Here is a 25106-nt window from a genome sequence, read left to right as displayed (position 1 = left end):
CTTTTGGGTAAGGTTCCTGTTAAAAAGGATAGAAGGCAGAATAAATAGAAATACTCGTGAATACAGGAGAAGTTACACAGACCACTGAAGAGTTAAAATTGGTTTCTCAGAACTGATGGCCCATGGAGGCCTTGTTTGGGAAAAGAAGAGCCCAGGTGCCCTGGCTGTCCTCCCACTTTGGCCTCAGGAATTGCTTTCTGTGCAATGTAAATGGAGGACTTGGGCTGAACTCTGCCTTGTACTCCAGCCTGGGAAGTGGACTTTGTGCAGTTTGCTGGTGGCACCAAGTTGAGCTGGCTTTTGGAGCTGTAACTACTGCTCTCTTGAGGTACTGGTTCAAGTGGCATCTTTGGAATTCTACAAATGTGCACTACTGGTAAAAAATCTTTACACATATTCAGATTATACCAAAAGGAAAAATGCTTTGAGAACTGTTGAGAGTAAGAGAGCAAAGAAGTCTGATTAATGTATTAGAAAAACGGGGGGGAAAAAAGTCCTGTGAACAAAGAAGGCAAATAGTGAGAAAGTATTGTCATATTGAACAGTTTACTTTCTGATCTTGCAAAGCGATTAAATATGTGAAATTTTCAAGAAAATACTGGCACAGCACAATACAAAGATGGGTTAATGCAGAGATGCTTTACAGACAAGCGAGTGAGAGTGAACTGGATACCTCACCTCGATTACCAATAAGTATTTTTCCAATGAGACTTCACTAGGCAGCAGTAGTGGACAATGGCCCAGTTGGACTATAAATCAAATAGCACATGTGTCCTCTGCCCTCTGTATACGTTAGGTAGGTCTGCAAGGCTGTGATAGATGGATAGAAATATGACTGCTCTCGCTGTTGTCAGAACAGGATAGAGAGGAAGTGGTGAAACCCATGGCTGCACGTTGTGCTGCTCATTGGGGTTATGTCTGCCCACTGAAGACACTGTGCCTGGTGGTCAGTGCACACCCGAGTAGATCTCTCAGATCCTCATCAGCAGGGGCATCTCAGCTACAGGTGGAGCACTTTGCTTGTCCAGTTGCTAAGCACAACTGCTTGTATAGGCAGCACTTCCACCTTCTTAATGGCTTTTTGGAGTTAGGACTGTGGAGTGCTTTGCAAAATTTTCCTTGCTTTATGAGGAGTATAATGAAATCAGCAAAAATTTAAAGATGGTCAGTAGAAATTGGGGAGGGGGGGCAAGTGTGAGAGGATATGGGACAATACATAATTATAGCCTGTGAGATGGACAATTTTTATAGACCTTTGTAAGCTTTTATAGTTATGGAAGATAAAATAATGGCAATCCATTCTTCCAATTCCAGATAAAAGGATCTGTTGCAAGGTTTGAGAGGACATTTCTCCTTTTATACATACAGCATTATGTGGTGAGATGGCGCATTTAATTTATGATGCAAAGCTTAGGATGCAGAATCTTCCTGCAGAGCCACCTGTAAACAGTTAGAAGCAGACCTGTAGGTCAAGCCTGTGTTGCTACAAATAAAATGAATGAGCTGCAATTGTCCTGTCACAGGGTGCACAAGTTGTTTTGATGAAGATTGCTTTAAATAAAATAGCTGTTATTTCAAAGTATCTGCCTTGCTAATGCTGAAATTACAGTTTAATTGCTTCTGTTATTGAAATGAACTTCAAAGAGATTGTTAGGCCTATGAAAGAAGCAAATAAATAAGGAAAGGTCCTTAAATTTATGCAGTAAAGGTGGACAAGATTAGAGTTTTTTTCTTGCAAATATTTTAACTCTCATCTTTTAACCACAGGATTTGAATACCACTAATGTAGATGAAGAATTCTTATTAGAGTAGCTGTAATGCAGTCAATATGCACAGTCTGGATTTAGGGATACTACTTTTTATTAGTTCTAAATTTTGAATCAAAAATTAATCAGATCTCATTTCAAATGTTCTCATGCTGTGAGTTTTAATGTCCATTCAAAGTATTTAGTTCTAAACAATAACAGTTTCTTTCCTATGAATCATGAAAAAGTGGTGAGGATGAGGTGTTTCTTCTGTGAGAATAGGGGGCTCCTCATTTAAGGTTAAATTATGGTGTTTGTATGTACAGTTTTATTGCAGACAGCCTGATCTTACCAACAAATACAAAGAACTATTCAGAAGAGAAACATGGCACCTAGAGTGGCATAGTTTTTAACTGTATGACTTTTGTAAGTAGCAAAATCTGAACTGTATCATCTTTGAAATTTACTAGTTACTAGATTGTAAGAAAAAGAGGGAAAGAAAAAAGGAGATTCTAACTGAATAGTTAACATGGTCTGCATGTCTTCTGGGATAAGTCCTGAAAAAGAGAAAAAGAAGGTAAACATCAGATTTTAGCAATCAAATATCTTTAATTATTTTGTAGAACTTTCTATGGACAATGTACAAAAAGTTCATAAATTATTTTGCATAATAATGCCTAAAACAGTGTTCAGTTTTATGAAAACTTTTATTTACATTGTTTAATTGGCAAAACATAGTTGTTTGTGAAACACAGAAATGTATTTTGAATTATACTCTAAAAGCTGAAAAGGTGTGATCAATTCCAGTCAGAGCAATGTGGTGAATAGTTTTGTGGGTGAGAGGAATTTCAAAAATCTAGAACACTGCTCAGTTTTTACTTCCCTGAAAATACAGAAAATATGAAAAGCTTTTCCTACAAATTGATAGCATCTCAGTTCCACGTCTCAGATATATGTTAGAATTAATTTCAGTTAGTTTTGCTAATTCAGTAATAAATATAAGTGACATCAGGCTTTAGAACAGATTGTGTTTATTCCTTCTAACATATTACAACCTACATAGACAGTGTGTTGAGCAGAAATTTATTATGGAAAAGAAAATAATGATGCTTTAATTCTTAGGGATGAAGCTCTTAAAAGTTGGGCTGCTCAGACATTCTTCAGCTCTTCTACTATTGTTGTTCCAGCACAAGAAATTGTAAAAATAGAAACTTTTGTGATGAAAAGTGTTGCCTGGGATTATTTTATGTCCATGGCTTGTTGGAATTAAATTTTTAACTGAAGTAAAGAAAAATAAAGTATTAAAATTGAGTTGAGAAGCTCCAAAAAGTGATCCCTAAAGTAGTGGTCATTAGGGCGGTATTCTGAAATGTGAGAGAATGGCAGAGACTCTACCTCCATTTGAGTAAACAAAATCTCCTGAAAGTTTTAACCCTCATTTAGAATTAGAAAAATTAAAGGAAAAAAACTTCCTCAGAAGGTCTTTAATTTATACCAGTAGAGCAGGGAAGTTTTTGAGCTGTCAGAGGACAAGGGAACTGTTTCACTTAGATCTAGCTATGGATGCATTTCAGCAAATTCAAAGGCAGCTAGTTCCTGCCTGGAATGAGCAGCAGTTGTCCCATGTTGTTTATGTTGATGTGACTGGAACTGATTACTCTTACAGCAAGACTTCTGCTTTGTTTTGGAAAAATATAATTTCATCTACAGTAGCTTCAGATTTAATACACTAATTTTCATATATTTTTACATGTAGTCTTATGAAACTTTTGTGTGTACAACATAGGTGTTGGACAAGAACATTGCTGGTAGCCATCATCCCTTGTAGGCTCTTGAGCCTGCTCATTTAGGGAAGTCAAACTTCACCTCCTTGCTCAGCAAAAAGGTTTTTTGCACACTGGCATAAACTGTTTTGTTCTCCAGGAATTTTTTAGCTGTTATGACCACTGAAGGGTTTCCAGAAGCCCAGACACCAGGGAACATTCAACTGTCAGGCTGCTCTGAGTTAACACTACTATCATTTATAGGTTCCCCTGTAGAATAGATATTGTCATCATCTTATAAATCATCATGTCCTGTGCTGAACCACATGTCTTTCCTAGTACTCAGCGTGCATTACTCCAGAAGTGTAATTCACCCCCACTTGCGACTACCCATTACTGTGTGTGAGAGTATTTAATCAATTTCACATTTATACATAACATTTAATGCTCTTCATAATTTTTATTTTTGAAACATTGCTGAAAACCTTATGTAATAATTAGAAGTAAAGGAATCTGGTCATCTGCTGTTGTACAGATCAGAAGTTTAAACGTTGAAATAAAATTCTAGATGTGTTGCAGACAAACACCGCTGAAGACAATAGTAGCCAGGCAACTATTGAACTATTGAAAGTATAAATAATGGAAACCTATTTTAGGTCACCCTTTGGGCTGAGATGGCATAGTTGTTGTCCTATTACTCATGTTACTTTGTTTCAGTCTTGGGAGGTTACACATCTCTCCCAGTAAACAATGACACATGCAAAACCACATTTATACAGCACCATTTCCCTAGACTCTGTCTGTCCTGTGGATGGATTCCTCCCTCAACTTTTGCTTTGCTTGTTTTGGAGAGCTTTTTTTTACTTCAAAGAACATTTTTTTATTATTATTATTTTTCCCCTCCCCTGGTGGTACTGTATGTCCACCTTTTAGAGATCCAAACGAACAAAATACCCGTTTAAATTCTTACAGGATTTTCATTTTATGCAGAGCAGCAGGAGGAATGTTGTGCCTTTTCTGGTGCAGAGATAAATTTCCCACCAGAACCATATGTCTGCAAAGCGGACCTTCTCTGTCCCTCAGTGGATCCCAAGGGAAGTGAGCAAGAAATGTGGCAACTGCCTTCTTTCAGCTACAGGCAAGTATAGCAGGACATTTTTCTGACACCTACACCACTAAAGACTGCACTTTGCTTCCAGTCCAGTAAAACAAAGCTGTCAGGAGACTTTCAACTGAGTCATTGATACAACAGTGTTGCTTCCCTTCTCACCAATAGCACCCTCAGGCATGTATATAACCTTCAGGTGTTTGCACAAATGGCTCAATTCAGTGTTGTCTTGTAAAGGTATTTTGGAACCTTATCAAAGAAAGAACCAAGTGAAAATGCTAGAGGCATTTACTTAGAGGAGTACAGGGTTTCTCTACTGACCACGTGCTGCTTTCGGTACTAAGTGAAAATGCAGCCAGTGCTAAGCTGTATTTGTCTTACATAAACCTTTGGACAGTTGGAAGCACCTCTCTGCTTATCACTAAAACTGGGCTTTTACCAAAATGCTAGATGTAAACACTAGACTTCGCTTAAGTCTGAACCCTGCAGTTCTGCAATCACTGTATTGCACCAGTGTGTACCCTCAGTCTTGGCAGTTGTGAGTGGTAGTAAAGGCGTGATCTTGATCCAGATTTTGTAGCCTCACTCTCATCCTGTACTTTGGAAATACCAGCTTTTTCCTTCTGTCTGCCGTGGCTGTGTCTACTGTGGTTTACCATAGTGTAAAATTCTCTTTAGCAGCTCTACATTAGTAAGCTTTGGTGTGATGATTCTGCTGATAGCAGCAGAAAGCTCAGGGTGGGCTGCATGAGTGAAGAGAACAGAGGACTGTGATTGGACTGCAAAAGGCATCTCAGCTGATACTGATACATAATTTTGGCAATCAACAGCAAGATCTGAAGGAGAAAAAAACCACAATGTCAGGTCTAGTATGATGTATACACTGCAATTTGATAATATAGATCTACCATCTTTATTTATTGTTATTTATGTTCTTGTAGCACTTCAGGACTCTTAAGACTTGATCCAACTGACACCAGTACTGTATCATCATGGCTAGGCTTCGTGAACGAAGATTTAGGAAGGCTCTATCCACATTTGTTACAGGCACACTGGTGGCTTATGAGGCCAATATGAGACAGACATGTCCGATTGCAAAAGGCACAGCAGAAAGACTCCTTAGGTGGTGTATTCTGCAAGACACAGTTCTTTCTGCATTGTCTTTTCACCAGTACTGTATAAAGACAGCAGAAATGCATAGTCCAAATTCCTGAACAGTTTACTATCCCCATAGAGCGGGTAGAGTGGGGAACAAGGAGGGTTCATGTAGAATCAGAATAAGTGATCTTGGCATAACAGAATCTGATGTACCTTCAGTGGCTGTGCAAGGCCTTGTAGTAAGTAATATCCTAGAAAAGAAGGGCAGGAATTTGAAAGAAAACTATATATTATATTTGTTTATGTTTCTAGGGAGCTTTTCCTGAGTAAATAGGACTTTGTTTGAAAGAGCTTATTAAAGCTCAAATCCGTGAGGAGCCATAAGATATTGCAACTGAGGGCAAATGTTCTGTATGTGATGCCATAGAGAAGGGAATAGATGAACACAGTGCAGAGTAACATAGTAAAAATGACAGGCAAAGGAAATAATCATTGTAGCAATTTCTGATGTATCTAAGAGATAATTTGCTTTTTTAAAACAACTGAGAGTTGCATAATTCAGAACTAAGTGCCAAGAGGAGACACTGTACGGATAGATAGGGAAAGTTGTAGTTCATGATGCTGGAGAGTAAAGTGAAAGATAACACCAAGTAATAGTTGTGCTTTTTTATGAGGAGCATGTTTAAGCATTTTGTTCAAATTTTGCTAAATTTAAAGTATAACTTAAATACAATTAATTTCACCTTTCTTCTCTTTCCCTTTACAAATAGCATGGACTTGATACCAAGAAGCTGATGTCTGATGATGTCATTTTCTTTCCCCTCAATTTAGTCCATCCTTCCATTCATTTTTTTTAAGGAAAATGATTAGCCTACTACTGTTTAACAAGTACCTCAGTATGTATGTGAGTCAGATGTCCACATATACTTCTACTTACACTTCTATCAGGTAAACTTGCTTTGCATTATAGGCATTAAAGAGGGTACTGAAGGATGGCTTTCACAGACTATTGCTTGCCTGCATGAGCATTTGAACTTTAGGCATCATTTGTCCTGAACAGGAACAACATATTTAGACTTAAAGATGCAAATAATGTCCTCAGATTGTTTGCAGACACCTCAAAGTGTTTTTATAAAGGAAAACAGCTGAACAGACTGACAGTCGAGGGGAGTTTTGTCCTGTTTAAATGATTGTAAACTTTATGCTACAAGATTGTACTGCTCACAGATGCAAGTTTTATGTCACCATCAGAGTTATGGTGCCACTGTGCAGTCCAGAGTTTGTTGCTTTGCTCAGCTGGAAGACTGAGGATGTATAATATGTTTATTTTCAGACTTCTTGCTTTTCCTGTATACTAATATGCAACATTTCCCATCAAGCAAGAAATACTATGCATTCAGGGTGAGATTCATGTGCTTCATGTTCCAATCCTTGCAAATAGGAAAATAAGCATTGCTCAACTCATCAGTGGAGTCCTGATCTTGTTGTTTTTAGGAAGCCTATTTTTAATAATCTTTAAGGGCTTCTCTTGCATTAGTAGATAAGTTGGTTCAGCTTGTGCATGATTTCGGAAAAATAGAAAAATTCAGGTACATCAGCTTTTAAAACTGATGATTGCTGGCAAACACTTGACCATAGAGTACTTGATGGTCGTCAGATTAATGGACAGACAATTCTTTTATTGCCTGTTTCCATTAAATGGAGCAAATGAGCAATATAATCAAACCTTAACTTTGGTTTGACCAATTTATTTACATTGCATGTATTGGAATAATTTCTGTCCTAAGTGCCCTTAAAATCAGGCAGCTTACCAAGTCAAAATGCACTACAATAACTCTGTCATGCAAGAGGTGGACAGGGGACTGACTAAGGACTGCAAATTTCAAATAGACTTAATTGCTGCTTTGATACTCAAAAATATACGCATTCCTGCCTTTTTTATTTTCTTCATATTATATATAATTCCCCTGAAAGTTAAGCAAGAGCTTAATGCAGTGATTTACTGTATTATTTACTTCAAAACAGGATAAAAGAAATTATGTTGGAAATTATAAAATGCAGTAATCAGATATAAGACTTTGTGGAATTTTATTCTCTAAAAAATCCTTCTTGTAGTTGAAATAATTATTATGGTGCTTTTACTTACACTAAATAATTTTAATAAATAATTAGCTGGTGCACTACATAGTATGGATACAAGAAAAAACCTGAGCGTATGAGCTGAACTACTGATTTTCACGTGAATCAGGATATTCAAAAAACTTGGAAAGTATTTTTCTTACAGTGCTACCATTTTAAAGTAACTGTATCACTTTTATTTAGTTTCTGCAATTTTGAGTCATTCTTACTGTCTTAGTATTTTTAACAATGCTGAGCTCCTGAGGAAGAGGCATATAATATGAAAGAGCACTGTAACATAAAGTATTAACTACTATTATGTAGTTTAAGTGGAATTTCCATAATTTTGTATCCTGTTATGAGATTAATTTTTTTTCCTTCAAGGTACTGCAAAATGTAAACATGCAGATAGTATAATACTTCCTACTTTTACAGAAATACAAAGAGAGCTCATTTGCATATCCTGAGATCCCATCATGTACCACAAAGCCGAGAGGTTTAACCTGAATCTAGAATACCTTGCCATCGCAATAAGCTGTTCTGGAGATGAGGAAGATAGGAGTGCATGTACACCATAAAGGTGGTTGTCATAGCTTATCCATGACAGTGTTGTGCTGCTGCAGGCAGTATATTTCACGAGACATAAAGCTACTCTTTTTAACAGCGTTGGGCCCTTACAACTGTGTCACTCTGAAAAAGGAGAAGGGTTAATCACAAAATCTGGAACACTTTCACCTCAAACCAAACTCCTTTTGCCGGTCGCCATTCCTCTAGCCTTTTTGAGGGGGACTAGGAAAGGGTGCTCTAGTATTTCTCTCCCCCAGTTAATTTGCATAAACAGCTGTTTTGTGCCAGTGGGGTCTGTATTAATAAGCCGTGCCATTTTAGTGCTCTTGCTGTAAGCATGCAGAACTCCAGTTATGTCATTAAATCAGCATCTGGCCCTGATTCTCCTGGCATACTGGACCAAAAGGTATCTGCTTTTATCTTCATTTTCTTGGTGTTTTATGGGATAATTTATTCATTTATTTGCACACAAAGAAGTCTTCTGCACATTAGCATTTCCCGTGACAGGAAGAAGACCTGAAGAGTGCTGTCTGTTTCCTGGGGAGGTAGCGCATATGTTAGAGCATGTCCTGCCCAGTCCTGTTCCCAGAAGGCTCAGTGGATTCCTGCAGTGCTTAGCCTTGAGCCACTTGGGCTGTCTTCTTCCTTTTTAACTGTTAATGGGAACTGGAGAAGCAAAAGAACTTTTAGCCCCATTATGACTTGTCTCATGGAGCGAGCAAGACTTCAAGTAACTTGCCATGAAATTCTATTTACACAGGATTGGAGAAGAGAGGGAGAGAGAACTGCTAAGCTAGAAGGCTTAGTATTGAGGACAGGAGAGAAGCAGGAAATGCAGCAAAATTACAAGGGACTCATTTGAGGGAATGCTGAGAGCTCTTGCAGCAAGAAGCCTTGGTAGGTGACAACTAATTGCAGAGGATTAGGTGCTTGTGAGGGAGCAGATGGATTTCTTGGAACAATCTACCAGGGGAATGGAGAAATAATTAATTGGAGGCTTTCACGAAATTCATTGTGTGCCTCAGTAAGTGCACAGAGAGACAAGATTCATTTTTTTGAGGACACTATGTGAATAAGGGTTTCAATGAGTTAATTATTTTGCAGTCTTTATGTGTTTGTTAATGGATTTTGTATTTTGGAAGCTAGATTAAGAGATTTCTTCTGTATTTTCTGGAGATAGTAAGGCAATTATAGAGGTGGGAGACAGAGAGAAAATAGATTTTTGGGAGAAATACAGAATGAGTAGAAGAAAGCTCTGTGAATGAAAATGTGGTAGACCTCAATGTGCAGTGAGAGATTGCTTTATATTGAACTGTAACTAACACAAGTGCAATGACAACTAGATTGGACTGAATCTGCAGGTTAAACACAGCCTTATATATTCAATAAGATTTTTATGCCTTTTTAAAATAAACTTGTAAAAATTTGTTTTTAAAAAAATAAATACTCAGGCAGCAGAATTTATAAGTAATTGAAAGAAAATTATGCCTCTAGATGTGTATAATATACACTGCTTCTTACTACCTGGCTCATTTCAGCTTCCTTTCCTTTTCACCACTCCAAAAAAAAAAAAAAAGTAAATTTTTGATGCTGATAAAGACAACTGTCATTTCAAAGGGACAGGAACCTACTGGCATTGTCCTGTTGGGAACATGCATGTCCATGTATATACATGAATGTGCATACATATAGACAGCATAAATTAAAAAAATGGTATTTTCTCCATCCAAGTTTTGAAGAAATGGTCTCATGTATGTGTGCTATTTTAAATGGTAATAAGATAAGCAGAAATAGTATAGGAAAAGATTGCTGAAGGACTCATAGAACAGCAGGAAAACACACTAAGGTGATTAAATAGTAATTTTAATATTATTTTTAGGACCTAAAATCCTATGAAAACTTTTCTTTTTGTTTATGTGTGCTAAATACTAATCTAATCTTACTTCTTCATTAGCAATTGCTGTAACCTTGAGGAAATTTTTAAGAACAGCATTTATTTACTAATATTCTGGGGTTTAAAAGTTGTTTTGATCACCCCCTTTGTTTATGCATTAGAAATGGGACGTGTTCAAATTTTCAACCCCTGCAGAAAAAAAAAAAAAAAGTAGAACTTTCAAATGGTGTTGCTCCCTAATTATTTTGGTGCTTTGACAGTTTACCAGCCTGTAATTACTGACTTTTCATATTACTCTGAAATGAAATAGCTGTAGCATGTTCACTGTATTTACCAGAGATGAATCACCTGATGCCTGCCATACTTCTACAGCAAAGGAGAAACTTGCTCTCAAAACTCTGCAAAATACAGTAGTAACACCTTGGGGGTTTGTTTTATTGTTTCCAGGGTGCTGGGTGCACTGCACTGGTGGTAGCTGTGGTGGCAAGGAAGTTAGAACTTACCAAAGCTGAAAAACATGTGCATAATTTCATGATGGACACCCAGCTAACTAAAAGAGTAAGTCACACTTTATATTCACAACTGAAAAGGAAATGTGTATTAATTTATTTCTGCATTTGTTTTAAGTAGTCTCCTGCTCAATTCTCCTGATGAACTTTTCATGAGTGGGATTTTGAAAGAGTAGAAATTGAATGCCTTGAGTTTTTCTCTGAATTGAGGACAACTCAGAGAAAACTGAGTTCTCAGAAACTTTAGAGGATTTGAATATTCTTTAGAGGTTCCTTATAGCTAGAAGATAATTGGTGTAACCATCAGTTAAGTGCAGTGAAACTAGGCTATTATATTAAACTAAAACCTTTTGTGTGGCATATGAGAAGAATATAACTTTTTTTTTAGCTAAAGTAGATGAAATGTCCAATACATCCAAGAATTTCAAGCTATGAGAGATGTTCTAAGGAAACAATACATTCAGGGTTTGTGAGGAAGATAATCTTTCCTATTAATTTTTTGCATTCAACACAGGTTTATTTAGCAGCATATAGTACTAGAGGGCCCTGAAAGATGTTTGTATATAATATTTTTAGAAGAGATTATTTTTTAAAAAATAGAAATCATTAGTATTTATAAAAATATTTTAAATTAAAAAGAATGCAGCAAAAAAGGTAGTAGGAATCCTTATTTACTTAAATAAGACAGGTTAGTGTTGAGAGAACAAGAAAATGAATAGTGACTGCACTGTCCACTCAACGTGTTTAATCTTCATTATTGAGAAGAGCCAATGTGGAGGCAAAGGTCAGTATACCCACAATGGTAACTCAGCAGAGTTTCTTCTTACTGATGGGTGCAGAGGGATGTCAGTGCCTGAGATGGAGACAACAGTTCTGCTCCAGGTGAGGAGGGTGGCTGCCTCCTCAGCACAGCTCCTTCAGTGCTGTGGAGAGCTGTGTCATGCTTCTAACATGCTCTGTTTCTCAGCACACTGCTCTGGTTGTGCTGGCTCTCTCATTTCTGTGCTGGTTACTGCTAGCAGCCTGGATCTCTTAGCAGTGACAGTGGGGAAAGACTAAGGATGAGTGGGAAGGCAGTTGTATAGATATAAAGGGTGTCTGACATGAGGTGTTCTTCTGATCTTGTTGAGTTACACTCCTACTACAGTTGGTTAAGACTGCAGATATTAGACTGCAGAACACAATTTGTCCCTTCCTAACAGTCATTTTTCTAGTGTAATCTGGCAGCTGAGCTCAAAATGTCTTTCAGAAGAAAAGAAGATTTTGTAGAGATTGGCCATATCTTGAGTCTGGTGTTCATTTGTGACTTTTGAAGTTTATTTTATTCGACTGTTCTTCATAAAAATCTAAATATCAGTCTAATGTGTTATCCAAGTGGTGCTTTGGTAGCTTCAAACTCATGAAACTTGAAGCACATAGAAAACAAACCAAGTAAACAAATCTGAGAGGCGCATTGGGTCACGAGTAGTTGTGCAGGTGCTAGAGAGCTTTCTTCACGGCCTGGAGACAGCCATACCTTATGGAAGTGCAAGGGCTTGTTAGAGATTGTGAGGAGCTCTCTAAAACATGAGTGTGCTCCCACTAAAGAGAGGACCAAGGTTCTCCAGCACTTACAGGAACCCACTTACAGGTGGGGACCTCTTGCTGGGAAGAGCTATTACATGACATTCCTGCAGTGCCTTTACTTAGATGCTGACTTAGCTCTGACACTGCAGTGACTGGAATGATGTAAAGCTAGAGACAGAGAAAATAAAGATGAATAATAAAAACATTTTTGCTTTGCAAGTTACCTAGTCATTCTGCCATTAATCAACATTTCATTGAAATTATTTGTCTGTTGTTTTCAAGCATTACTGAAATTTTTGGAGGGCCTAAAAAGGAAATGTAGGTACTCTTACCTTTAACATTTTATGGAAAGCCACATTTAAAAAAAAAAAAAAGAAATCACTTATGAAATATAACTCTGTCCACATTAATTGACAAGATATTTTTTCATCTTCTCAGAGAATAATAAAAAAGAAACGAGATAAAGATAAAAAACCAACCAACCAAACAAACAAACAAAAAAAACCCCTAACCTGTTTAAACAGCTCTGGAAGCTTAAAAGACTATTGTATTCCTAAAAGAATTAAGAGGTACTAACCACAGAATAAGAAAGAGAGAAATGTTATGGTCCTATTAAATACAGTTATTTACCATACAGATAATGCATTAGTATTTCTTCACTGTAATTTATATTGCCATAAACACCAAACAGTGCTAAGTCTCTGAAGAGGGAAAAATTATTCTGGGATGCAAAAAAATTTGATCCCAATATCACATCTATAAGTAATAAGGCAATCACTCAGCAGTCCCCTTAATCCAGTTATTGCTTGCTCCCCTCACTGCTGCAGCTTCTTGATGTACCTACTTCCCACAGTTAAGGCAGCATGTTAAGAGCTTTAGAAAGAGGTTATAACAGAAAAGTGGAAACATAACACAATACTACTTTTGTCAGCTTGGTGTTTTTCTTTTATTAAACAGGTGAAAAATGCAGCGGCCAATGTACTCAGGGAAACATGGTTAATTTATAAAAACACAAAGCTGGTTAAAAAGATAGACCATGCAAAAGTAAGGAAACATCAACGCAAATTCTTGCAAGCTATTCATCAGTAAGTACTATTTTGCTTTCATTCTCCTGTCAAGGTGTTTTCTCTGTTAGTTTCCTTTTCCCTCATAGTCACTCTTAGTCCCCATGTCCCATCCTGCCCCTCTTTTCTCTCCCTCCACCATTCCCTTCCCTTTGTCGAAGATTGTTGATTTTTCTGTTAAGAATAAGGCAAAGATAAGGTTTTACTATATTACCTGCCTACAGTGAATAAAAGGTATGCTGGCTGTTTATCTCCATATAAACTTGTTAATGTTTTTTAAGAAGTTTCCCATGCTTCTTGAATTATCTAAGACTTTTTTTATTCTTTGCCACTAAAACTATCCTTTTTTGTTATTCATTTGGTTACAGGTAGTAAGATGCAAGCTACAATAGACAGAAGAAAATTAAAACCATTTTCTTTGTAGTAGGTGTTTTCGTATTTTAAAACCAGAATTATGTGATAGAGGAGAGTCCATGAGCCCAGCATCATTGCACAGCCTAATAGAATTTAGTTCTGTCTCTCCATCTCTCCACTATGTATTCTCAGTGCATGAGATCAGATGTTGGTATGTCAGCTATGACTCCTGTCATCTGTTCTAGAAAATGGGAGTGTATGCCAACAGTCATGTGACCTTTCAGCACCTCTGGCATTATTGAAATGAGTTCTTCCCTCTACTTGAGGGAGTGAAAACAAGCCTGAGACCTAAAACCAGTAGGATTAAGCTGTACCATGGTATTGCCAGACTATAAGTATTTATCTAACATTGTTGTACATATTTGTCATAAAGCACATCAAAATCATCAGAATTGCACAATGGTTCAATTACTCTTCCTTGAACTACGTAGGAGGAAAAGATAAACAAAAAAAAGAGACTTCCATCTCCAGGAACCAGGATTCTTGAGGAATGGTCAGGACCTATTTGTCTGTTCTGTTGTCCCCATCTGTGACAGCCATTTGTACAGCCTATGAAATTAGTTCCCATGAAATACAGGGAGATGTAGATAAATTAAGTAAATTTAATTTCAAACTCATGGTTTGATAACTTTTAAGTATCAGTCTGTGTCTAAGCCAACTAGTGAAGAGGTGGAAGCAAGCATCCATCATGAAATGAACATCTATGTGTCATCTTGCAGGGAAAACAGGAAGGAAAGGCCACGTTAACACATTTCATATTAGTATATTTAGGGTAACTCTTTCTTTCTCTGTTTCATAGCAATCTTTTAAAGCAAAGGGTAGCTCAGCTTAAAGTGTGAAGTATTCTATAAACCTTGATTACTGTTATATTTAGCAAACTTGCAGGATTAGATGCCACTGTGCTATAGTGGAAATACTTCAAGAAATAAAAATGCAAAAAAAGTTGAGGCATTTTTATGTGGATGTAAAAGGTATATTTTCCCAGTTTGGTCATCCTGCTTAGCTTATAAGGAAGCGGAGTGGAGTGGCAGGGGTTCTGGGAGAGAGGATGGCATGTCCTGTGCATCCTTTGCTGGACTTGAATCCTTGATTGCAAAGGTTATTTCTTAACATTCTAACTTGGCTATTTATTTTGTCTGTACGTGTGTCTGCCTGTGTGTCTGTGTGTGTATGCATACATATGTTCGGAGAAGAATCTAAAAAGCACAGCAGGCTTGATCTCCAGCTTTATATATCATTCAAGAGCTCTGCAGGATGTAAAGTGTTGTTCTGCACCTCCCTTAAAAATTAATTGGTTAGGTGGGGTGAAGAAGGTGGCAGCAGTAATTTTTCCTGTCTGTGACAGCTAGACTTTGAACAGCTGTGTTAATCACTTCCCTCTTTCCTTTAGCACTTTGGATGCTAGCCCCAAAACTTTTGTATTTAAGAGAACAAATTAACAAAAGAGAATTTTCTCAATATGCTGAAGGATGCACCATGGATGAAAACATTGCTCTAGCAGTTTGTTTTCTTCCTGATGTAGCTGAGTAGATGGATGCAAATTAATATTTTATCCCTTTGCATCTCTGAACATTTTGACTTATGATTTTCTGTCTTTCTATCTGGATTCTTAAGTTTTGTTTGGTCCCTCTCCATCATCTTTCCAACCATTTTACTGGAGACAGAAATAAAAAGAGTGACACTGCAGGGCCAGTTTTATAAAAGAAAGCAGAACAGATCATGGTAACAGTCTCAAAGTCATGGTCACAGCTCTAAAATGCCTTCAGCTGGTCTGAGTCTTTTTTGCTTCTCATGCACACTAGATAACATGAAGGTGTAATCATCTAAATGGTAACATTAAAAGGCATGTTATGTAATGTATGAATAAGAAAATCTGCAGATGATAATTAATGGGAAGGTTTGAAAATATTGCAAGTTCCTTCATCATGAATGCAAGTGAGTTAGACTCTTCAGACAGCTGACTGAAAGAAGTAGGACCCTCTAGGGCTTTCCTCCTGCTGAATCGAGCCCACTGTGCTCATCTGGTTGTTTTAGTATATTTTACACTTTGTTTTCTTTTGTTTTGTCTTTTTTTTTTCAACAAAATGAAAATAGAGCTCGGAAGTAAGTTGTATAAGCTGTTCCTTTCTAAATTTGCAGAATTTACCACTGTCTGCATGCAAAAAATAGAGTTTTTATTTGTGAACTTCAGTGGTCTGATTGCTACCATGGAAATGCGATCCAGAATCATGATCTTTTTCTGTGATAAGTGATGTTCATCAAATCTAAATTTTCTCGTAATGAATTTAAGAGTGAAAGTCTGATGGTTTTCTTTAAATCCGGCTGCTGCAGCTAAAGACTTGCCATTACCTATAAGTTCTTACAGCCTGTGGTAGGTGTTGGGTTTGTTACCATGGAGAATTATCATGTTGTTGTCAACTGGTACGTGTATTACCACAATAACAGTGGATTTCCTGGAATTTGAAAATTAAAATGTCAAATGAGTCAATGAATCTTAAGAAAAGCGGAAAACACATGTTCTGCAAATTATTTGAGAGATGCTCACCAAAACACTGGGGTTGTCATTCTCCAGTCAAATCCTTTTGTGCTCACCTTTGAGTAATTATTCTGTTCTGAGACTGTAATGATATAATTCCATGCCTTGGAGACTCCTCCATAATTTTGCTTTAGAAAAACTCCATTTTATGGCCTCTGAAAGCACCATTCCTACAGTTTACATTTATGTTGTGCTCTGAAAGAAGCTTCCAGGGGAGGAAGAGCATATGACATCCAAGTAACAAGCCATTGAAATGCCAGTTTTACATGAACAGTTCATTTCTACCTTAACAGAGTTATTTCCATTTATTTAAAAAATATATTTTTAAATTATATTTCTCTTTCCACAACTTATTTTCTCATGGCGGTTAGACTAGATATGAAAGGAAATGCTTGTAAACTAAAGATATGAACAGAAACTTTCTAATTTTGGAATATCTTCAATAAAGCTTTCTTTAAACTAGCTTTCAAAGTAATACCATCACTGAGAAATGGGCAGAGAATGAATTGGCAACCCACCTGCTGCCAAACTTACTTCCATTTGACAGCTAACGAAATTGTTATCTTGGTTGGCCTTTGACATCCTAGTTGACTGAAATGGTATCTTATCACACATTGTTTATAAAATTATATGTTGTTTTTGAAAAATGGTATTTTCTGCTTAGAACAGCCACCAGAAAAGTCATTGAAAGTCCAAGTATTTGTCTGTTCTGAAATGCTGAACAAATGACTCGTACTTAAGGCAGAAATTGCTTATTTGTGGAAATCACATCTACAAACCACTCCTGTGGTAGTTAATTTGGAGACTATGGGCTTTGTATCAGGGAACACATGAGAAAGGTCATGTGTTGATGTCTTTCAAAGAATGTGCATAACTAATAATAATGCAGATGGGTACTCATCAAAGAAAAAAATATACCCTTGCTGCTTCTTTCATAGTTTTCAGTGTTGTAGTTTAAATTGTGCATTGCAAAGGAAGTCTGATGTAAATTGAAAATGTAATCATATTTAGATTCACAAATTATCTAAGAAAATCAAATGTATTGGCAAGTATGTTGGTTATTTAGCTGCTGGTAAGATGGAAGTTCTATTTAAAGTAAGGAGAAACTCACTTATCACTGTATTTCCATCAGGTTCAAACACCTGCTAACCCAATCCATTTCCGACAGAACAGGGCTAATACCTGTATCTAGTCATGTAGGCATGGGAAGATTCTTGATTGCTACAACAATAATGAGAAAAAAACAGTTGTTCTATGTTTCTTCCTATATCTACTTGTCACGATACTGAGGCTTTGGGGAATGTTTTGGCTTTCTTTCATGTAGTCTGGATAAACTGTTATCTCCTTTTTTGAATTCAACTTTGACCATGGCAAATGGTATTCTCAAGGACATCACATTTCCTTGCTCTTTCCTTTTTTGCGGTGTTGAAGAAGCATGCTTCTCATTGTAGCAGGCACATGACCAATTCTGACTCTACACAAAGTAGTCAAGGCATTGTCCGTGCAATTATTTGCTCCTGTAAGTTTGTGCATGCTCTTTAGAAATCCTAGCATGGCAACATACAAAAAATATCTGACTTAAAATTCTACCTTTTAGATTAAGAAGTGTAAAAATGGAACAAAGGAAACTGAACGATCAAGCCAACACTTTGGTGGACCTGGCAAAGGTTAGTAGGCAGTTACTGTTGTTTTAACACTCATCCTTTCAAAATTAAGAGTTTGTAAGTGAAAATGTTATGCATTTTACATACAAATATTGTTAACAAGGTTGTTATTTGTAGCAAATGAAAATATGTGTGTGTTTTGTGATAGCACCTACTGAATGAAATATCTTATTTGTGGTTAATTTATGGTGAATACACTGTATTTATTTATTTTTTTGTACATTTGAAAAAGACTTCACAATTGAGAGGCTGATCGTAAGAGCTCCTGAAGTGACTGCAGTGGTCATGGTAAATGCTGAACTGTGAGTGGGCTGTAGTAGTGTAGTGCTGTGTAGTAAAGAGATTTGCCATCTGGTGATAGTGACTGTGCTGTGAGCGACTGTGGTATATAGCCCCCACCTAGCCTGGAATTAGAGCTTTTCTATTCCTGTTGTCTTAGGTAGCAGTGACTTTCGATAAGTTTAAGCCTGCATTTATTTAAGTTTTTATAATGAGTAATAGCTGCCTACTTTGCCAATCCATCATAAGACTTTATTAATTTTTTTAAACCATTTGATCTGAGGTAAAAGAGGCTATTCAGTTGCAGGCTGCTTGTTTATCGTTGCCGGGATTTGTCATTAATATAAAATAATAACTAGACAGCTAGAGGTCTGAGCTGATAGCTTTTCAGATTTCTCATTAGAGCTCAATATTTAATGGTTACTGTGATCTTAATATGAGTCATTAACAAGCTCTTCCTAAGAGTTTCTCGTACACCTTTTCATTTACATCGAAATCCTCCTTGACTCAAAGTGCATCAAAGCAGAGATTAAACTCTCAGTTTTCATTACTCTCTTGCTATGCAGAACCACCTGACAATTCAGTTTGTGAAAATATAATTCAGTCTAATGCTTCTGGAAACTAATAAGGACTTTTAAGGTACTATTTATTGTAGACTGTTTCTCTTTCAAGAGTTGTACTAGCATCCTGAAACAGAAGGCAGAGAAATGGGTTATCAACACTCCTGTGATAGTGAAGTGCTTTACACTTCAGGCAGTCAGTCATTCAATTAATTTTCCTTCCCTTTGGATGGTTTATAAACTTCAACCAGTTTGACTACTGAATTACATCCAGTTTTAATTCTAGTTTAATTAAGCTGAAGTCTCAGTCTATGAGGCAGAAATTCAGTCATTACTTTTAAGCAACTACAACTCTCTGTGAAATAATACATTTCAGATTATGTTTTTACTGACTACTATGGCTTTTTAAAATGCACTCTATATACTTGCTGTAACCAAACAGTGTTTTTTGGAGGGAAGATAGATTGAGGAATGCAGAAAAAAGAAGCATATAATTGAGTTTTTACTCCTTGTGCTACCTTTCAAAAACAATCCACTCAGCTACTCCTGCTGCCAATTCAAGAAAACCTGCACAGTTTGAGGAGAGAGTAAATAAATAACATTTGTGTTCTACTTAGAAGAATGTGTTTAAAACCCGAGTCAAGAACAGTCAAAGATGAAGCACAGCTTTGGAGCTATCAGTCTGCTGGTGGCTTACATAACTGACTGCTCAGAAAGCTTAGCCTGGTGCACTGCCAAGCACCTGACTTTCAAAAAAGTGTTTGGTCTTTCCTTTATTGCATTTAGACTTTGACATCTAGAATGCTACTCAAAATTTATTGCTTTTATGCTCAACAGATTTAGTGGAAAGTTTATTCTACTGTAGTTTAATCTACTTTTATTTACATCCTTCTACTTTCAGACTCAAAACATCATGTATGACATGATTTCTGACTTAAATGAAAGAAGCGAAGATTTTGAGAAGAGAATTGTTACTCTGGAAACTAAACTGGAAACTTTAATTGGTAGCATTCAAGCTCTCCCTGGACTGATTAGCCAGACAATCAGCCAGCAACAGAGGGAATTCCTCGAGGCTCAAATACAAAATTATGATAAGCATGTTGCCTACAGTGCTGAACGATCACGATCTTTGTCAAGAAGAAGGAGATCATCCTCCACAGCACCACCAACTTCATCAGAGAGTAGCTAGAAGAGAATAAGTTAACTGCAAATAAAGACTTTTTGCCATCATATGGTCAATATTTTAGCTTTTATTGTAAAGCCCTATGGTTCTAGCCAGTGTTATCTGGGTTCTGATGTCAGAATCCTGGAAACCTGAATACATTTTAGGCCAAAATGAGTGAAAACTCTTCTTTTTTCCCCCTCCTCCTCTCAGATGCACAGTGAATGCACCTATTATCGCTATATTAGATTGTTCTTCCTGTAATTTCACTAACTTTTTATTTATGCACTTCAAACAAGCTTTACTACTAAAGTACATAATATAATAAAAAGGTTAATTTCTGCACATAGTTGCTTGGTTACTTGGACTTAACAACCAAAAAAAAAAGCTCACAATCAAAAGGCTTAATTATGAACTTTTAAGGAAAAAAAAAAGTGAAGCTTAATAATTATTTCTTAGTATGAAAGCTAATTGTCTAAACTTTGCTTGCAGTGGAGGGGGAAAAAAATCAATATTAATCTAAAAGTGTGCTGTATCTGTATAGTAATTTTAAAAGGTCACTGACAGCTTCGATTTCTGAAGTGATTAATTAAAGATATAATTTATCCTAGAAAATAAATCATGAAGTGATCTATGGGGATTTTTAATCTTAGGGCTTTTGTTTACCATGCATTGTTACGCACACACAGACATAGATTATACATATATACTTATGTATATAAAATTATTTAAGCAATGCCTGTGGCAATGATCTTTTAAACTGACTATTTGTAAAGCTACTGGCATGCAAGAAGCACAGGCAAAATTCCTGCTTATCTATTCAGAGTCTCACAATTATGCCAGGTAAGTATGTCCAGATCAAAAGCATCACTTTCAAGCCTGAAGTCTCCTAATAATGCTCTTTGGGTTTTGAAAGTGTTAGGTTGCTACTTTCTTCACTCCCTTCTTTGTGTTTAATGTTTCTGGAGTGAATTATTGACACAGACTTGCAGTATACACAATTGTGTGATAGCAGCACAGTGTTCTGTATACATTATATTTGGGTAATTCCCATGGTTCTTGCTATGCAGTCAAGCTTAGCAAAACACTTTTAGCAATATTTCCAAAAATTCTTGTAAAAAGCCAGCAGTAGATGGGAGTTATGGCGCTCTGGTATCTGTAGTACTTTACTTTCATGAACAAAAAATAAGGTCTCCTACTTTTATTAGGAAAAAAAAACACAAACAAATTAAAACACAAACTAACCACGAAGCATAGTGTAGGCACTTGTGAAAAGGCTCTGACTGATTTATCTTCTGGTTTATATCCAGAGTAGCAAAACTAGGTAAGCTTAAATGCCCAGCGTATGCAACTTGCATTCACAATTCCTAGTTAGGAAATTATTTGACTTTATGAAATATTTTTTAGTACTTGCTATTTATGAAATATGCTAGTCCAGTCTGCCCCTCCCCCAATTTACAGACAAGGGTGACACTGTACCTAAACAAGTAGACTTGTCTGACTGTTTCCAAGGAATACTGTGTCTACCTAGAAGTAACTAACTTGCACGTTGAAGGAATTGCAAATTGCTCTATGAGACACTGTGAGTTCTGGTCAGTAAGAACAGGCAGGAGAGATGCCAAAAGTAATGCAGGAAGTCATGCCAGAGCCTTGCCGGACAAGACAGAAGAGCTGTTCTCTCCAGCAACTGTAATTTCCCAAACCAAATACATAATCTGAAAAACAGCAAACACTTTATGTCCGTTTAAATTAAAGGATCTCCTTTTTCTGGTGCTATAAATGTATAACTGATGAATGTAAGTGACATCCAGAGGCATTGAATGTTTATGAAAAGGACAAGAATTTCTCCAACACTTGTTATGTCCTTCAGAAAGATTATGACTTTGCAGTATTTTCCCACGTAGAGCAGGACAGTTGCATGTCTTTGGTGTGCCTTATTTACAGACTGTGGTATTTTGTGACTGGAAATAACATGCAGTATGCATAGTATTTGCTGTTCTGCTTTTGTTTTTATGAAGTTCATTTCCAGAAGAAAAGTTGGATATTATATAGTGCTAATACTTTTCTCGTCCAGTCCTTAACTAGATGAGATTGTGAATGGTCATGTGGCCACTTGCTTTACACTGCTGGCAGGTTTAGAAGTAGTGATTAATAATATTGAAATTTTAATACTAAAGTTTTAGTCTTCTTTTTTCTCTCTTTTTTTGTGTGTGTTTAATTTAGAATACTTTTCCTGGCATTGAATGTGAAATACACTTGCTGTAGCTTGAATACATTCCCATTTGTCCTGTCAGCTTGAACTAGCTCTATCATTGTTTACAACATCTTTTGTAGGACCCATTTTTTTTTCTCCTCTGAATTGCACAACAGGATTTTTTAAGAACTTTTTTAAGAATTTTCAAAGGCCCACTTTGAAAATTCATGTCAGTCTTTCAATTTGAATTAAGTTCCAGCTATAAGTATTGAGCTGGCTATTTCTGTTGTGAAAGACCAATTGTCATCTTTGACCTCTCAATTTCTTTTACACACTAGGACTCAGGAGCCTGAACTTACTAAATTCTTGCAACAGCTTTATGCACCCGTGAGATGCATCAGGACTATCCGCATCAGTGGTGTTCTGTAACAACCTGCCAGATTATTTTGGATTTCTGTCTTTGTTTTTAGAGCAAACAAGAAGTGATGACGCAATGGAATACTCCAGTTCCACGTCTTAATTTACCTTAAAACTCACTACAAGTATTTTATCTGTGTTTGCAGTACAGGTGATTCTTTTCTTGTACTACCTGGTTTTAGAAAATGCTTAAGTGGTACATGTGAATCCGGTACCTGAAAAGACAGATATAAACTTCTATTATGAAAAGCACAAAGCAATTTGGTTTGATTTTCTTACTCCTGTCACAAAATTCCTTTTCATCTTTCCTTGTTTGACTTTTGTAGTACCACAAATTCCATTGCTGATTTTTTATTTCCAAAACCTACTCCTTTACTGTTGTTAGCGTATGAGCTCACTAAAAGGAAAGCATAGCATTATGACAGATCTTGGAAACGGCTGTATAGTTAAATGTTGATTTTTCTCTGAAAGATTGTTTATAAATGACAAGGACTCTTTTTCAAAGCATATGGCATATTTACCATGTTACAGTTGTAAAGCTTCATGCACCTCTTGCCTTAGTTTCACCAATAGGAAAATTCAGCTTTCAGTTGCTATTATACTCCTCCTTTTCACTGCATTCCAGACACTGATTCCATTTATCAGTTTCTTTGGAGTCTGACAGAGACTGAGCAAAGATACCTTGCTTGTAAGGACTGAAATGCAAGATCACAAATAGGCCTATTCACTATGCTTAAAACTCAGTGCATTGATTTAAACAGTGCTTTTTAGTTACATTTAGGGTTTTTGCAGGATCAGAATAACACATTCATATGTATTATGCTTGCAAATGCTCTGCAGTTCTTAATAATGCGAATCATTAGCTATTGTAAGCCTGCAGACCTTTCCAGATAGACTTGTGCAACTCAGCCTTTCTTTTCTTCCTGCTGCTCGGTAAGGAAGGATCTGATATGGAGAGAGGTTCACTATCTAAAAGTTAAGCATCCAGGTTAGGAGCTCTAAATGCCTTCTGGAAGTCCATACCTTTCCTTGTGAGCTATTTAAAAACCAGGGCTCCCCAGACTGAGTCTGAATCACTGTCATCATTAGAGGTCAAAAATAGGTGACAGGCATACTGTTTTACAGATTGTAAAACTCTTTCCATGTCAGATCATATGTGAACATTCGAACTGATATGCCACACACTTTAAAAGCATATCGAAGCATAAAAGAATAAAAGGTTTAAATATGTCTAAAATTCAGAATAAAACTTATTACCCATATCAATACTAAAAACGAAAATTGTCTGAAAGCTCTTTTCCCCTAACTAAAAGTTATGAAAAATTTTAATAAATTTTATGAACGTAAGGAAGATTTTTCTGATTAGTGTGTTCTCTCCGTCTGCCAAACTTTCTGTTGTTCATACCCCTTCGTTAATTATTAATGTCCTTGAAGTCTTTCTGCCTATTTAATCCACATTCAAAATACTTATTAAGAGGTGAGAAGCAACAAATTTAAATGGGGAAGGTAGGAAAGAGCTAACACTGCTGTGCCTCATTTTCAGAAACCCACCTCTGCATCAGCATATCTAACGGCTTCGATAGAAACGTACACAAATTTTAGCCACTCCTAGCCTGGGAAGAGCAGTGCCATATCAGTACAGTCCTGAGATGGGGCTTACACACATTCAGAGCCAACCATTTTTTTATGTGGAAATTTATGTATAAGGAACTTTATATATGCATGATAAAATTAACCTGCATCTGTCAATTAGGGCTTATGAATCTGGTCTTATATCTGCTAGCATAAATGCAGAGAAGACTGAGCTGTAATGTGTATTAGCCTTTTTGCCCTAAACCTTTTAAGGAGTATCTGTAAGGATCTTTCCATGACTGAGAGAATAAAGAAAAAGAGATGCTTAGGAGATACTTTGCAGTCAGGTGTACATAGGTATGGTTCTGACCTGCCTGAGTGCCTCACTGCACATCAGCTCTAATCTAGAAACCACAGGGTTTTACTCATTCCAGAAAGAACAGGTTTCTCTCACTATAATGTGAGTAAGCACAGCACTGAGCAAGTAAGTCCCATCTCTCAAGAGCAGCCTGGTGTGCAAGATGATCACAATAAATAGGAGAATTGTGTTAATTTATGTCACTCTGCTCAAGACCCATGGCTTAAGCATAGCACCAAGCCCAATGCAGACACTTGACTCCCTGCCAAGAATTGCTTGCAGCTGGACAGTACAGCACATGGATGGAGCAGGTGCAGCATAGTCTGGACTAGGGTATGTAGACATGCTAAAATGGAGGCAGTTCCCAGAATTAGCATCATCATACTGCTGGGTACTATATCCCTTTATTACAGTGATATAGTTGAGGCTCTATTGGATCAATAATATTCAGCCCTTTACATGAAGAAGATTCTCGTACAGAGGACTGCAAATCCTTTCTGCTTACTGGAGGATATGCA

At 36.8% G+C, this 25106-nt stretch overlaps 1 protein-coding gene across 2 annotated transcripts in view; it reads left to right on the top strand.

The window, feature by feature from the left end:
* The window catches only part of KCNN2 (potassium calcium-activated channel subfamily N member 2), a 74284-nt gene extending 50275 nt beyond the window's left edge, over positions 1–24009 (top strand). Inside the window, exons 5-8 of one of the 2 annotated variants that reach the window (XM_064641760.1) lie at positions 10741–10851; positions 13326–13443; positions 17961–18049; positions 19787–24009. In XM_064641760.1, the coding sequence (XP_064497830.1) occupies positions 10741–10851; positions 13326–13443; positions 17961–18049; positions 19787–20074 (606 nt within the window). In that variant the 3' untranslated portion in view covers positions 20075–24009. Of the gene's footprint in view, positions 1–10740; positions 10852–13325; positions 13454–17960; positions 18050–19786 lie in introns of both variants that reach the window. The other variant, XM_064641761.1, reaches the window with a different exon arrangement.
* The last annotated feature ends 1097 nt before the right edge of the window (positions 24010–25106 follow it).

This window comes from Pseudopipra pipra, chromosome Z (assembly GCF_036250125.1).
Source record: "Pseudopipra pipra isolate bDixPip1 chromosome Z, bDixPip1.hap1, whole genome shotgun sequence".
NCBI lineage: Eukaryota > Metazoa > Chordata > Aves > Passeriformes > Pipridae > Pseudopipra > Pseudopipra pipra.
Note: the sequence above shows the minus strand (reverse complement) of the source record. Positions and strands in the feature narration are given on the sequence as shown.